Source organism: Cydia amplana, chromosome 21, assembly GCF_948474715.1.
Source record: "Cydia amplana chromosome 21, ilCydAmpl1.1, whole genome shotgun sequence".
NCBI lineage: Eukaryota > Metazoa > Arthropoda > Insecta > Lepidoptera > Tortricidae > Cydia > Cydia amplana.
In genome coordinates, this window is record NC_086089.1 from 8,793,919 (window position 1) to 8,809,444 (window position 15,526).

The 15,526-nt window shown below is 41.8% G+C and overlaps 1 protein-coding gene across 1 annotated transcript in view; it reads right to left on the reverse strand.

The window, feature by feature from the left end:
• Positions 1-15,526, reverse strand: part of LOC134658134 (uncharacterized) — a 22,823-nt gene continuing 7,297 nt past the window's right edge. Inside the window, 12 exon segments of the mRNA XM_063513742.1 lie at positions 1-131; positions 1,302-1,404; positions 1,666-1,817; positions 3,335-3,485; positions 4,026-4,064; positions 5,736-5,861; positions 6,672-6,839; positions 8,271-8,277; positions 9,048-9,220; positions 10,191-10,796; positions 12,709-12,767; positions 13,778-13,888. Coding sequence (XP_063369812.1) covers positions 1-131; positions 1,302-1,404; positions 1,666-1,817; positions 3,335-3,485; positions 4,026-4,064; positions 5,736-5,861; positions 6,672-6,839; positions 8,271-8,277; positions 9,048-9,220; positions 10,191-10,796; positions 12,709-12,767; positions 13,778-13,888 — 1,826 coding nt within the window.

Here is a 15,526-nt window from a genome sequence, read left to right on the forward strand (position 1 = left end):
TTAGGGCGTTAGGTCATCATCGCAGACGAGCAGCGTGCAGAACACGCTCTTCCCGTCGGCGGAGCAGCTGCAGTCGTTGCAGGACTGCTTGAACTGCTCGCCGGGGTTGCAGCGGAAGCTGGACTCGGTCGCTGGAGAGAGAGAGGGACACGTCAGGTTTTACGGCAGTGTCTAACTTAACTGTGTCTCTGGCACTGGTCAGGCTTTAAATATACTAGTAGTTCGCCCCGAACCTTGAACTCGCGTTTCGCATAGGACTGTATTTTAAAAATGGTAAATTAAAAAAAAATGTGTAAGCCGAGCACTTTCATTTGATACCAAACTCGACCATACTTTCTTGCAAAAAAGAAAACCAGAATAGCAAGACCCCTCTCAAATTGCTTTTTAGCCTTCTAAGCTCTTCTAGCTCAATAACCCCTTGATCGAGCCTGCTCATAATTTAATGACTAAAATATAATGCCCTCAACTACACGTTTACCCAATTTCATTTAAATTAGAACAAATTTACTTAAGTTATTGTGTATCAAACTATCCTCTGATAGTTCAGCTTAAAGACATCGAAATGCCGGGACGTGCCGCTAGCCAGCCGCGTGTCCCAAGTCGAATGTAAGAACTTCGCTTCGCTTCGCTCGCTCGTTCGAAAAGTTCTTGATTGCTGTGTCATCTTCTCAAAGTTTAATTTTCCGCTATCAAGTGTGCCGATCGTCTTTACAAGACTGACGCTCAAACGCGAAGTCAAACGCAGATGCAGTTTGTCACAAAACGGAATGTTAGACGTGACTTAAACCATAGAGAAATATAATAAGACAAGAGTGCTCACTCCATACATCAGTTAGACTATTAATTTCAGTGTCTACATCAAGCATCGAGTAGCGGAACTATCAGTACTGCTACTTGACAATAGATGTAGCAGTACTGATAGTTCCGCTACTCGATGCTAGATGCTAATAGTCTTTTTGTACTAAAACTGATGTATAGAGTGAGCAATCTATGTATTTTTTTCTCTATGCTTAAACACAGATAAATTTAGGTTTAAAGACAATTTCCAGTGAGAATGCCGTGTTTTACTTGTATTTTCAACGGTAAGCGTGGAATACTCCTTGCTCTGACAACGTTTGAGCATGCAGGTGGCGTGCCCATCGAACGTATATCGTCACGTCTCATAGCACGCACTCACCAGTGAGCGTGGAGTCCTGGTTCCTCTGGCAGCGCTTGAGCGTGCAGGTGGCGTGCCCGCCGTCCGCAGTGCAGCGGCACACGTTGCAGCCCTGCTCGACCATCTACTCATGTCACACACTCACCAGTGAGCGTGGAGTCCTGGTTCCTCTGGCAGCGCTTGAGCGTGCAGGTGGCGTGCCCGCCGTCCGCGGTGCAGCGGCACACGTTGCAGCTCTGCTCGACCATCTACTCATATCACACACTCACCAGTGAGCGTGGAGTCCTGGTTCCTCTGGCAGCGCTTGAGCGTGCAGGTGGCGTGCCCGCCGTCCGCGGTGCAGCGGCACACGTTGCAGCTCTGCTCGACCATCTACTCATATCACACACTCACCAGTGAGCGTGGAGTCCTGGTTCCTCTGGCAGCGCTTGAGCGTGCAGGTGGCGTGCCCGCCGTCCGCGGTGCAGCGGCACACGTTGCAGCTCTGCTCGACCATCTACTCATATCACACACTCACCAGTGAGCGTGGAGTCCTGGTTCCTCTGGCAGCGCTTGAGCGTGCAGGTGGCGTGCCCGCCGTCCGCGGTGCAGCGGCACACGTTGCAGCTCTGCTCGAACACGCTGCCCGGCACGCAGTCCGCTGACACTTTCTGCGATGCGTCTGCAACAAGTTGTATGTTTTCAACTCTGCAGGAATAACTTTTTAGAGCTTTTACATGCAGTGATATAGTCGCCATTGCGGCCCCGTAGACAACATGCCAATCGCTAACGCTACGTAGGGAACGAAACGCATCTGTCACTGTTACACTAATATGGAAGAGTGATAGAGAAACAGAAAGCGATTCGATGGCGAAGCGCAAGCAATCGTCACCTTGGCTAGGCCGCCAGTATTGATACAGTAGCGAGCGATACAATAATTGAGTCAATTTTTCTTAGTAATGTAATCATAATCAATAACCCCCTTATTCATAAACGTCTGCTAAGTTTAAATCAGCTGGTGATCGTCGTTTCTCCCTCTCTATGGCATAACGACAGATAGGGACAAACGACGATCATCAACTGATTAAGTTAGCACGTTAGCAGCCGTTTATGAATAACACCAAATGGGTATTCAAATACTTTGAATGTGAAATGTGTACTTCATTCCAAAAATATGATATCTAATGTCCTGATAACCAGTGCCACTGAACTAACCTCTCCTTCTCCTGTTCCCGTTGTTGTTGTTGTTGTTGAGCGCCGTGCAGTCGATGCGGGTGCAGGAGAAGTTCTGCCCCTCGTTGTCGCAGAGGCACTTGTTGCAGTCCATGCGGAACTAACCTCTCCTTCTCCTGTTCCCGTTGTTGTTGTTGTTGTTGAGCGCCGTGCAGTCGATGCGGGTGCAGGAGAAGTCCTGCCCCTCGTTGTCGCAGAGGCACTTGTTGCAGTCCATGCGGAACTAACCTCTCCTTCTCCTGTTCCCGTTGTTGTTGTTGTTGTTGAGCGCCGTGCAGTCGATGCGGGTGCAGGAGAAGTCCTGCCCCTCGTTGTCGCAGAGGCACTTGTTGCAGTCCATGCGGAACTAACCTCTCCTTCTCCTGTTCCCGTTGTTGTTGTTGTTGTTGAGCGCCGTGCAGTCGATGCGGGTGCAGGAGAAGTCCTGCCCCTCGTTGTCGCAGAGGCACTTGTTGCAGTCCATGCGGAACTAACCTCTCCTTCTCCTGTTCCCGTTGTTGTTGTTGTTGTTGAGCGCCGTGCAGTCGATGCGGGTGCAGGAGAAGTCCTGCCCCTCGTTGTCGCAGAGGCACTTGTTGCAGTCCATGCGGAACTAACCTCTCCTTCTCCTGTTCCCGTTGTTGTTGTTGTTGTTGAGCGCCGTGCAGTCGATGCGGGTGCAGGAGAAGTCCTGCCCCTCGTTGTCGCAGAGGCACTTGTTGCAGTCCATGCGGAACTAACCTCTCCTTCTCCTGTTCCCGTTGTTGTTGTTGTTGTTGAGCGCCGTGCAGTCGATGCGGGTGCAGGAGAAGTCCTGCCCCTCGTTGTCGCAGAGGCACTTGTTGCAGTCCATGCGGAACTAATCTCTCCTTCTCCTGTTCCCGTTGTTGTTGTTGTTGTTGAGCGCCGTGCAGTCGATGCGGGTGCAGGAGAAGTTCTGCCCCTCGTTGTCGCAGAGGCACTTGTTGCAGTCCATGCGGAACTAACCTCTCCTTCTCCTGTTCCCGTTGTTGTTGTTGTTGTTGAGCGCCGTGCAGTCGATGCGGGTGCAGGAGAAGTTCTGCCCCTCGTTGTCGCAGAGGCACTTGTTGCAGTCCATGCGGAACTCCTGGCCCGGCTGGCAGTTCTTTGGCGCCTCCTGCAGAAAACAAAATTGAAAGCTATCACTCGGACGCCACGTCACCTAAGTGTCAAAACTGAAAATGAACTTTATCAGTGCTTAAAATTCAATCTTTTTCATGCTACTTAGACTGTTTACATTACATGTTTCTTATACATTATTACATTAGGGTTTTCTTTATATATGCTAATATTGCTAATTTGACAGCGTTCTACACAGAAAGACGCCACGTCACCTAAGTGAACTGAAATTGAACTTTATGCCTATGCGGGTAGATCTATGTTGCTCTGTGGTCAGTGACGGATTAACCCGTCGTCGGCGTTGGAGCTACGGTGCGGATATATCCGTCATTGGCATCCACAACCTACGTTCTAATACGTTGCACTGTAACGGTGGAGGCGCGGTGCCGTGTGTCCGTGTGTTACCTACACCGGGATACAAAATTCCACGCCGCGCCTCCGCTGTTCCGCGCGGTGCAACAGTGCCACATCGCTACAGATGTAGTGCATAACTATTGTCCATTATGCGCCTTAGATAAACAACAATAAAATAATTTACCTGCGGCGTGGCTCTGGTCTTTCTGATAAGTGTCTGGTTCTGTAATGAATGAAAACACCTTCAATAAAAATATGAAACGAGTTAAAATAAAAAATATCTTTTGACTTAGACTTAGACAAATGTGTTAATCAAGTATTTATGTACATTAAAATGTCATTATTCGGATATGGATATATGTATTTTAAATAATTTGAATTGCGTTTTGTAAATTAAACACATTTGTCTACGTAGAAAAGGGGGATTATTTCCACCACCATAAGTCACAAGGAAAATAAGTAACAACAGGGAAATGACCACAATGTTGGATAGGTAGAGTTATGGCTCATTTAGACGGCGCGCGAACTCGTATAAGATTTTAGTTACATTGCGGACCAATGAGGTTACATCAATTCAGCCGACCGATCAAATGACGCAATGTAATGAAACTCGCATGCGAGTTCTCGCACGCTCTATATGAGCCCTTAGGGTCGCTAAGACTAAATGGGATTTCATTATCATAACACGCCGATTTCCTCGTGTTTACGCGCGACACGTTCACAACTCCAAGTTGTGCGGTTGATGGCTCAAACCCCATAAGTGAATAGCTCGTGCGCAGCGTGTCATCTCGAAACTTGTCGGAATGCACGTTTGACGTTAATCATACTTTAAATTATACATTAACCTTTTCCACGCCGTGTCAAACACAAAAGCTGTCACTCAGACGCCACGTCATTGAAATGTCAAAACTGAAATTGAACTTTATGAATATGCACGTAGGTCTATGTTACTCTGTGGTCTGTAACCGATTTCGGTCTTTGGCGTTGAACCTACGGTGCGGATATATCGGTCATTGGCGTCCAAAAGGTTAAGCGACCCTACCTTTACCTTTACCAACTCGGTAGTAACTGCAGGAAAGCAAGTCTCAAGGTAATTATGTAAAATAAAGTAAAACACATATAAATTAAAGCATATATTTACTTATTTTTATTCATAACCATACACCATCACCGCTTTTAGTACAACATTAATTATAAAATTCATCAACCATTTTGGAGGTGTTATTCTATCTGAATAACACATACCTAGTGATTATTATTAAACCGAGACATTCACTACTATTTCATAAAACACAGAATAGTACATTATTTTGTAACAGTATGATTAATTTAAAACATTCAGTGCCGAGAACACGACTATCGGGTATTTTATGATTTCGTTCCCAGGCCGGACGACCCGATAGTCGGGATCGTGGTACTACAGCTTTATATGACGACATTTTTGTGGCCTGGCGCGGATGTCTTGTTTGGCTGGGTGGCAATGAATGTGTTAAACTGCACCCATGTCGTGTATATCCATACTATTATTATAAATGCGAAAGTGTGTCTGTTTGTTTGTCTGTCTGTCTGTTACCTCTTCACGCTTAAACCGCTGAACCGATTTAGTTGAAAGGTACAGAGATATTTTGAGTCCCGGGGAAGGACATAGGGTAGTTTTTATCCCAGAAGTCATCCTTCAAAGGGGTGAAAAGGGGGGTGGAAGTTTGTACGAATGTACGGGGAATCGATAAAAAGCAGATTGGATCAAAAATAAGCTACCCAAATTACTAACTCCACGCGAAGTCGCGGGCAAAAGCTAGTATACCTATATGCGACAGCGAGAGAAAACCCTGTTGACCGCAGTAAAACCATCACCGTACAAGCACCACCACCGTAACAACTCAGGCCGTCAAACCTTCTCGTCGAAGCAGGCCCGCCTTGTGCAAGAGTACGACTTCCCGTCGGGGTTGCAGTGGCACATGTTACACTCGATCTCGAACACTTCGCCTGGGCGGCACTCTTTCTTTATGAGCCGGAGTTTCTGCTGAAGGAAATACTGTTTAAAAACCATAATAGTGATCTTATAACACGTGTTAGACCACCTCCAACTTAATATAATATTTTTAAGCGATGGCGCTATACCTTTGGCCTACTGTCGAGTAGATGACGTTAATTTTTGAAGTTTAACAAATTAACACATATCAGTGAAAGAATAAGGATCAAAGTTAAATGGCGTTCTAACAGTTTTAATCTTCTGTCGAAAGATGGCAGTAAATGTACTGTGGCTACATAATTTACCATGCATGACACTCTCTCTCTACTAATACTAATGTACTAATGTACATTACTGCAGAGGCCGTGAAGTAAGACTCAAGACTCGCCTCGTCCGACTCGTCGGACTCGGCCATCTACCGCAATCTTGTCCTGCAATCCCTGTTCCGGCCAAGGATTGTATAGTGCTTTTCTCAAACATTGATCGCTTTCGATCCGCGATGTACTTATACTTAGTCACTAAATCGGGTGGAAAAACTATCCCATCAGCGATATTTTTGGCTAAAGTTAATCGAAACGTAAGTCGCTCCGCATTCGGGTCGGGAACGTGCGTCGTCGTGCCTGCCGCAGGGAGCGGGGCTCGGGCCCGGCGCCCCGGCGCGGAGGCGGGCGGCCGAGCGCGCCGGGGCAGCGGACAATAATGTACGTTTCATACTAACTCCCTACATTACTTCTTGGCCTAGGTCAAGAAGTAATGTAAGGAGCCATAAATGAGCAACTTCATGTCTTCATTTCGTGACATTAACGCATACATTTTGGAGTATGTTTGAGAAATTAAAAAAAAAAATCTCTTACGTACCTCAGTTCCCTCTTGCACGACGGGCTCATCCGTGTTGGTTACGCAAACTTTCCGCGTACAGAAGTAGCTGGTGCCGTCCTCGTTGCACCAGCAGGTGTTGCAGTCCTTTATGAACATTCGGTTCTCCACGCAAACCTTCTTTGTCACGTTTTTGGAGGATTTAGAGGCCTGATGTAGAAAAAATGTGACAATGAAATGGATAAATGGAATGGGTAACTCATTAAGACTGAGTTATTAACACTGGTTATTAATGAATAGTTATTTACGATACAAGTGCGGAAAAGAGGAAATTCGAAACGAGTGGCGATAAAATAAAACACGATTGAAGGGAGTGTTTTAAATTGACACAAATTGCGAATTACCTATTCGCACGTGCACCGTACAATGTTTTACAGTACATATGGCACTTTAAACTTGACTGACGCACGGAAAATTATCTTCCCCGCACTAGTTCGGGAAAGTAGGACCATATGTACTGTAATTTTTTTTTTTATCACAAAGTACACAACAATTTTTAACAATTTATATTCCTCGCCAAACTGCGATTGCAGTTTGTTGGCGAGATCGCGCTCATTTTTAAGTTTTAAACATAAATATTATGCTATGCACTAATGCACTAAATACTAAACTTAACTTAAATACATACTATCCAAAAAGCGAACATGCATGGCGATTATGATGACAAATCATAAAAGACAAGTAGGTCATAACATTTGAAATTATTTTAACAACAAAATTCAGGTAAAGGTTCATGAGTAAGTACAGTTTTAATATTAGGGTATATTTTTTAGGGTAAATGTTATTGTTAATGATGAAAAATTTTGTTCAATGCACGTTTCGGGTTTAATACCGGGTAAGCTTCAGTCTTTGGCCCATCGGCGGAAAGTCGCCAGTCTGTCGGTGTTCTACAGATTGCACTTCGGGGAGTGTTCTCAAGAGCTACACGAGCTTATTCCACCGTCCCCATTCTACCATCGGACTTTTAGACACACGGCCGGTTTCCATCCTTACTTGGTAGATATTCCACGAATTCGCACGAAGCGCTTTGCTTCCTCTTTCCTTATGCGCACTGCCAAGGAATGGAATTCCTTGCCGGCGTCTATATTTCCGAGCTCATATAACCCGGCAACCTTCAAATCAAGGGTGAACAGGCACCTACTGGGCAGACTCGCTCCATCATAGGCCACGTCTTCGCCTCGGCTAGTCTCTGGCCATGAGTAAGCCCATTTTATAAAAAAAAAATCGCTGTTAAATAATGCTATCGTAGTTACGAAATCTATATATGTAATTAGATGTCGACCCGAAAGTTGCGGTGAATGATTTCAGGATTCATTAGTGTCATTACACACAGCTACAGTTGCTAATTGCAAAAAAGCTAGTAAATAAACGAAGAAGTGGTATCAATAGGTATTTACTATCTGGTGTTTGTATGACAAATAATCAATAAAGCGATACGATTTGCGTATCACGTCATTCGCAGTGAAAGGGTTTAGTATGTTAAACAAAAACAGTGAACTTGTGAGAATACTGAGCATGAAGAAACGAAATCGCAAATAAAAAATATATACTACCTACGGGTAACAGAGTTTACAATTTTACAAGTCTCCTGAAAAAAAGGGGAAATAAAAGATTATAATTATTTTATATGTTAATAATTTATCCCGCTTAAGCTATTGTCTCTTAGTTAAGTTGATATCTATTTAGTTGGTTTATTCTTATTTTTGGTATCTTCTTTTAAAGGCACGATTGGTTTCATTTCCTGTAACAAAAATATTCATATTTATTATCATATTAAAAATAATAAATAGTTTGTGAAACAAATTGGGACAAAACGACTATCAACTGCTTGTTATTAGAGTTGACAAACGTTTATAAATAACTTTTCAACTTCGTACCGAGGAACATCATCGGGAGCACGCTTTGTGGACCGGCACCGGTGAGTGACACGTTTTTAATATATCTTACTAATATGTCTTACAGCTTACAGCGGGAAGCGACTTTGTTTTATACTATGTAGTGACTATTCAACTACATCGGGAGCTCGCGTTGGCGGACCGGCACCGGTGAGGGACACGTTATTTTATATATCTGTGAGACACGGCAGTTTTCTTATTAAAATAGCTTGTGATAAGTGGTGGGCCTAGTTTAAATAGCAAATATCTGGGCGACCGAGCTTTGCTCGGAAAACATATTAAAACCCAAAAATGCGCATTTTCCCAGGGATAAAACCTAGCTAGATCGATTTTTCGCCCCCGAACACCCCCATATAGCAAATTTCATCGAAATCGCTAGAGCCGTTTCCGAGATCCTCAAAATATATATACCTACATATAAATAAATATACAAGAATTGCTCGTTTAAAGGGATAAGATAAACAATAATAAACATACATGTAGTTCATGGAACACCTCGACATCTTCAGGCAGAGGGCACGGCTTATTGGTGCAGCTGAAGTCGGTGCCATCCGAGTTGCAATGGCAGGGGTTGCAACCGACGTAGAACGTAGCGCTCGGCTTGCACACCGAGTGACGTTCTATGTGATCCACACCCTGAAAATAAAGTTTTTTTGTCAAAAATACTTCGCTACTTAAAAACAGTGAGCAAATTCGTATTTTGCTTGCACGGGACTCAAAATAAGCACTCGAAGTAATATCAAAGTTTGATCTCTTGTTGTACAAATAACTTTTTTGATACAAGCTTTTATCGCTAACTTTTATACTTGAATGAATACCTAAAGATTCAAACAATCAAAGAGGAAGTTAACAGATATTGTGTTAAGTACAAAGAACGACTAAAAAAACATACAAACGAACTTGCAAGGGACTTGGTAAACACCAATGACAATCCGAGTAGGCTGAAAAGGTAGCAAATACTGCGGCTAGACCAGAGGCACTAAGTGGCACTAGGAGATAAATTCTACCAAAGTCATGGGAGAGTATTTAATGGAATACCTCTCAATCTGATTATGGCTAAAACAGCCGATTGCAGATAAAAAGAGAGAAAAAAAACTTTTATACTTTTCTTTCAACAGGCAACTGTTTCATCGAGTCAATTCTAACAAATCAAACACACAATCAGGTTGTTTGTCACAGAGTTCCTATTGCCGTATCTTGTCTCCATCATCAGATCAGCTCGATGGTACCATAATATTGCATTAGTCGACATCTAACGTCAAGAAGTGGAACTATCAGTACCGCTACTTGACACCAGATGTCACAAATGTCGCTACTGGCGAAAAATATAATGCTAAAATAATTTATAACTAATATTATAAGCGGAAGGAGTTGAAAATAGAGTTCCAGTGAATCCTGTTATAATATTAGCCGAAAATTGTTGTGCATTAGAGTTTTGATCTGCCGCGACATCTATTGTCGTATCGTGTAATACTGCTAGTGTATTGATAATGTCCGCGACTTGACTTGCGTTTTGGTAAGAAAACTAATGTATGGAATGGAGTTACCACTCTTTCGTTACTTATATTTCTCTATGATAAAAGATTGTAATAACACAAACACATACCTCATTCTCCATAAAAACTTCAACTTCTTTATCCACATCCTTACCCCCCTCTTTACCGTCTTTGTCCATACATTCATTCTGAGTGCACCTGTAACTCTGCCCGCTCTCCGAGCATTTGCAAGTGTTACAATCATCCAAGAACTCTTCATTTGGTTTACAAGCTGATCTCTTAACTCTGTGATCTGTTTGACGTTGATTAATATAAGAATCGTCCAATATTTCCACGTCTTTTGCTCTTAAAATATCAGATGCCGCTTTTTCTGTTATTTCATCGTCTTTAACTTTTGATCTATCAGACTGATCTTCAGTTGTTTCTTTAGTTCCATTGCCTATTAAAGCTTCTAGTAATTCTAAATCTTCATCGAGAACGTTTGTACTGTTATTCGCAGCAAAATCAGTCATAACTTGATCTGGTATTGGTATAGGTATGTCTACGTCATTATTATCGAAATCTTCTAAATCTTTAAGTTTTACTCCAGTAAGATCTGTATTTAGATCAGTATTTGTATCTAGATCCTCTAAATTTTCGCTTATATGTTTAGAATCTTTTGCATCAGATTCAAGTATATCATTACTGTTAAGATCTGGTATTTCAGGCAATTCGTTCTGAAACAGTTGCAAAACAATTTAATTTAGTTTAATGAAATGAAGGACAGATTGTCATCCACAACTGATGTTTGAACTTGCGGATCTGGGTCACTGGTTTAACGCTCTGCCAACGGAGCCACTAATGCTTACCCAATGGCTGCGAATATTAACATAATATACCTACTAATTTCTGTACCTACATGTGCAATTTGCAGAAGGGTCAATCAACTATTTCTTGTTGTTATCCTGTCCCATCAGCGAGGAGACAATAGTAGCATAGATTGTTAGAAGAACTGCTGTACCATGTTCTACTAACATGCTCAGTAGATGACCCATTATGGAAATGTAATAAAATGCAAGTTTGGTTCAATTAAATACGATAAACCTAGAATTTTAAGAGTGACTCGGGAGACTGTAACCATAGCAACGTGGTACAAGAAAAAGTTTATTAACCCAGAAAGATTAAAAAAAATTGAAAATCTTATTGGAGTATCTGAAAAAAATAACCATAAATACGGAAAATTCTAGTTTAGAAATGCAACGTTTCTATCTCCATGCAGTTCGCTTTTTTAAGATGTATATTAAATGACTGTATTTATTAAATAATGTCACATACCTGGTTTATCAGGGTTCAAGTCCTGGTTCAACTGATCTCCATACACCAACGTTGTTTAACACAAAACACAGGTGCAATATATATGAACGTGGCAGTTAAACCGTAAAAGTGTCAATCTTTCACCACATACAGCAGCAAAAGTAGCTAAGCGGAATAGGTGTTCCAAATGATCTCCACACGCTCTTAAAAAAGGTGTAGATTATTTTGAATACTACGCCGGTTTAGCTAATTTTGTTGACTGTATAGTCCACACAACGCCTCGAAGGAATCAGGACTATTTAAAATAAATTCTATGATATTTGATTAATATCAAACGGCTGAAAGTGGAAGATTAACGTATAGGTAAGTTTTTACCCTCATCTGTTATTAAATTAATGCGATTCCTTAGAGCTAGCGTGGACTGTAAGTGTTTTTAAATGATGACAAATGTATTTTTTTATCCTTTTGACCGCCACAAGTATTATAATACGTAATAGTAAACTTTAATCATTCTATACTGTGTGACTGTGACATTAGTCGGTTATGGCCAACTGTGGCGTTCAATGGTTTAAAGATCGCAAAAGTATCATATATCACTGATATTAATCAATGTATTTTACACATTTATCTATGGCCTAAAGCTTCAAATAAAATAAATATAAGGATTTCGTGTTTTTAAAAAACATAAATTGGTGCACACCGGATGAAAACCTAGTGCAACTTAAGATAATAGGGAATATTACGCAAAAGTCTGCGTAGGAAGCGCCACATAGACTAGGAATCCTCTAGACGGAGTTTAGAGCAATTATTTCATGAAACCGATGCTGCCAAAAATACTGGGGTGCGGGGGACGAGGTGAGCGAGTCCCGTGCCGTGATTGGTCCGTTCAAAGACACGGACGTCATAAGACATTTTGACTCGAAAATGGAGTAAAACTACCGTATATTTGTGGCAGAGGGGGTAGCGCTACTATGCTCAGTCTGGAGGATGTCTTGTCTGTGGGGTGCCACTACCACAATCCATCACAATCTGAGGGTCTACCGCGAAACAATAAAATCGAAATTCTGATATATAACCTCTTTATCACTCTTGCATATTCGAGCGATAAAGAGGCAGATAAATAAATATCGATTTTCGCGTTACCCGGTATGTCCGTTGGCAAACCGCCTTGAAGCATCAATGTCATATTTTATGAGAAAACTTTTCAAAAACAGTTTCAGGCACAGTATGTATGTTACTCTATGGTTTACGATGGGTGCTAGTGCTGCACTCTGACGGCAGAACATTGCAGTAATACCCCCATATAATATTGCCTAAAATGATCGTCAGACTAACCGGTTCTGGGATGTCTACCGTCTCTGGATCTCCTTTTCTGTCGTCAAAATGCATCTCACCTGAAATGTGTAAAAGGTCGTACTTACTTAGGTGTTTTAAATAAATAAATAACATATGTTTTTACCAAAAATATGGCAACCTTAGATCATCTTCCTCGCGTTGTCCCGGCATTTTTGCCACGGCTCATGGGAGCCTGAGGTCCGCTTGGCAACTAATCCCAGGAATTGGCGTGGGCACTAGTTTTTTACGAAAGCGACTGCCATCTGACCTTCCAACCCAGAGGGTAAACTAGGCCCGTATTGGGATTAGTCCGGTTTCCTCACGATGTTTTCCTTCACCGAAAAGCGACTAGTAAATATCAAATGATATTTCGTACATAAGTTCAGAAAAACTCATTGGTACGAGCCGGGGTTCGAACTCGCGACCTCCGGATTGCAAGTCGCACGCTCTTACCGCTAGGCCACCAGCGCTTCGCAACCTTAGATATTCATTGATATTAAATTGTAATCTTACGCTTAGGCTAAGTCTGTCCGTGAACCTTGTAATTTTGTATTTATAATAAAGTTTAAAAAATGTTTACAGTGTCATATATAAAAAAAACAGACAAGAGTCGGACTTGCCCACCGAGGGTTCCGCACTTTTTAATATTTGTTGTAATTGTAATAGCGGCAACAGAAATACATCATCTGTGAAAATGTCAACTGTCTAGCTAGGTTCATCAGATACAGCCTGGTGATGGACAGACAGACGGACGGACAGAGGAGTCTCAGTAATAGCATAGAGAAAAAAATACATAGATTGCTCACTCCATACATCAGTTTTGGTACCAAAAAGACTATTAATGTTAGTGTCTACATCTAGCATCGAGTAGCGGAACTATCAGTGCTGCTACTTGACAATAGATGTAGCAGTACTGATAGTTCCGCTACTCGATGCTAGATGTCGACTATGAAAATAATAGTCTTTTTGGTACTAAAACTAATGTATGGAGTAAGCACTCTTGTCTTACTATATTTCTCTATGGTAATAGGGTCCCGTTTGGGTACGGAGCCCTAGAAATAAGTCTTACTAGGAATGCCCACGCAGCCCATCTTGGTGCACATGGCGCGGCCAGAATTGCACCAGCACATGTTGCAGTCGTTCTTCCACTGGCTCTGCGGCGCGCAGCGCAGGAGCGCTTCTGGAATATGACACACGAACGTTCAAGTTTTGCAATAACATTTAATAATCATTTATTTTCAAACAAGATATATACATAGAGAAATATTGGCAAGGTGCGAAGTCGGTGGAGGGGGAAGTGGCGCTGATCGTCACAAACACAGGTAATCTTATGGAATGGCCGCCATTAGTACTAGCGGCAGCCGCTTGAACTAATTTTACTCCAAAAGATTTAACGTAGAAAGTCTGCCAAAATGAGGGCAGCACCAGTCGTGCACCTAGCGAATAGTAAGACAAGAGTGCTCACTCCATACATCAGTTCAGACTATTAATTTCAGTGTCTACATCTAGCATCGAGTAGCGGAAATATCAGTACTGCTACTTGACAATGGATGTAGCACCGACCGGAAAGTCTTATGCTGTTGAGATAAGACTTTCCGGTCGGTGCTACATCTATTGTCAAGTAGCAGTACTGATAGTTCCGCTACTCGATGCTAGATGCTAATAGTCTTTTTGGTCTAAAACTGATGTATGGAGTGAGCACTCTATGTATTTTTTTCTCTATGGTATTACTAAAAGAAAGAAACTCTAGGTTCATGGGGTCCCAGCGCATATAAGTTGTTCGCAGAAATCGCGAAGCGTCTGGTTGACGTAACTGGTGACCGAAGAGCTGGCGGCTACCTCGCACAACGTATCAGCATTGCGATACAGCGAGGAAATGTCGCCAGCATCCTTGGTACAATGCCTCAAGGGCCTATTTTAGATATAAGCTAGTTTTTAATTTCTTTCAGTTATGCAATTCAGGTTGAGATTGCAATTTTGTGTAGTAAATATTCATCTTGCTTTTGTATTAAAATGACAAATCCATGGAACAAATCGAACTGTCACCATAGCAGGGATATAAAACTGAAAAATAAAACTACTTATCCATTTACACTTAAGGTTACCATATAATTTTATTAAGCCTCTGGAAAAAGTACGTTTCGTCGCCATGTCTATTTTATTTCAATACAAAAGAGGTGTTCCTCAATGAGTAAGATTGATATTTGATTGTCATTTTTAAACTCAGGGCCAAACATATATTATACTACTCTTTGGGCCAAACTAACTGGTGGCGGTCAAAGGTAAAATAAGAATCTCCACTCAGATCTCCAATCTTTGGACTCGACTATCTGTGCATCAAGGCACTGTCTCTGAAAGAACCAATCGCTACACCGTCCCCGCCCCTCACCTTTTTTAGGCGGTATATAGCTATAAGGATGATGACACACGTGGAATTTTATAACAAAATATAGTAAAATAGATAGCAAATGAGCAATTTATCACAATAATGTCGATATTAAAATAATATATGGAAATATTTCTTTGACTATCATTTCTGACTTTTGTATTACTTTAATGCAATGGGTCCCATATAGACATTTGATCCTAAAAACAAACTTGATCGATTGATACAATAAATAAAAATTTGTCATCTAGCCTATTCTGTGCTACTCTCACCTGTCTCCTGTCCCGCCAAGTCTCTGCCAAGTTTCAGCCAGTTCAACGATGCTGTGTTATTATCTTATCTTAACCAGAGATTTTATTTTATTTTTATTTATTTATTTTAGATTTAAATTTAAATTTAGATATAATTTTGACTACATGTAATAGAAATAAG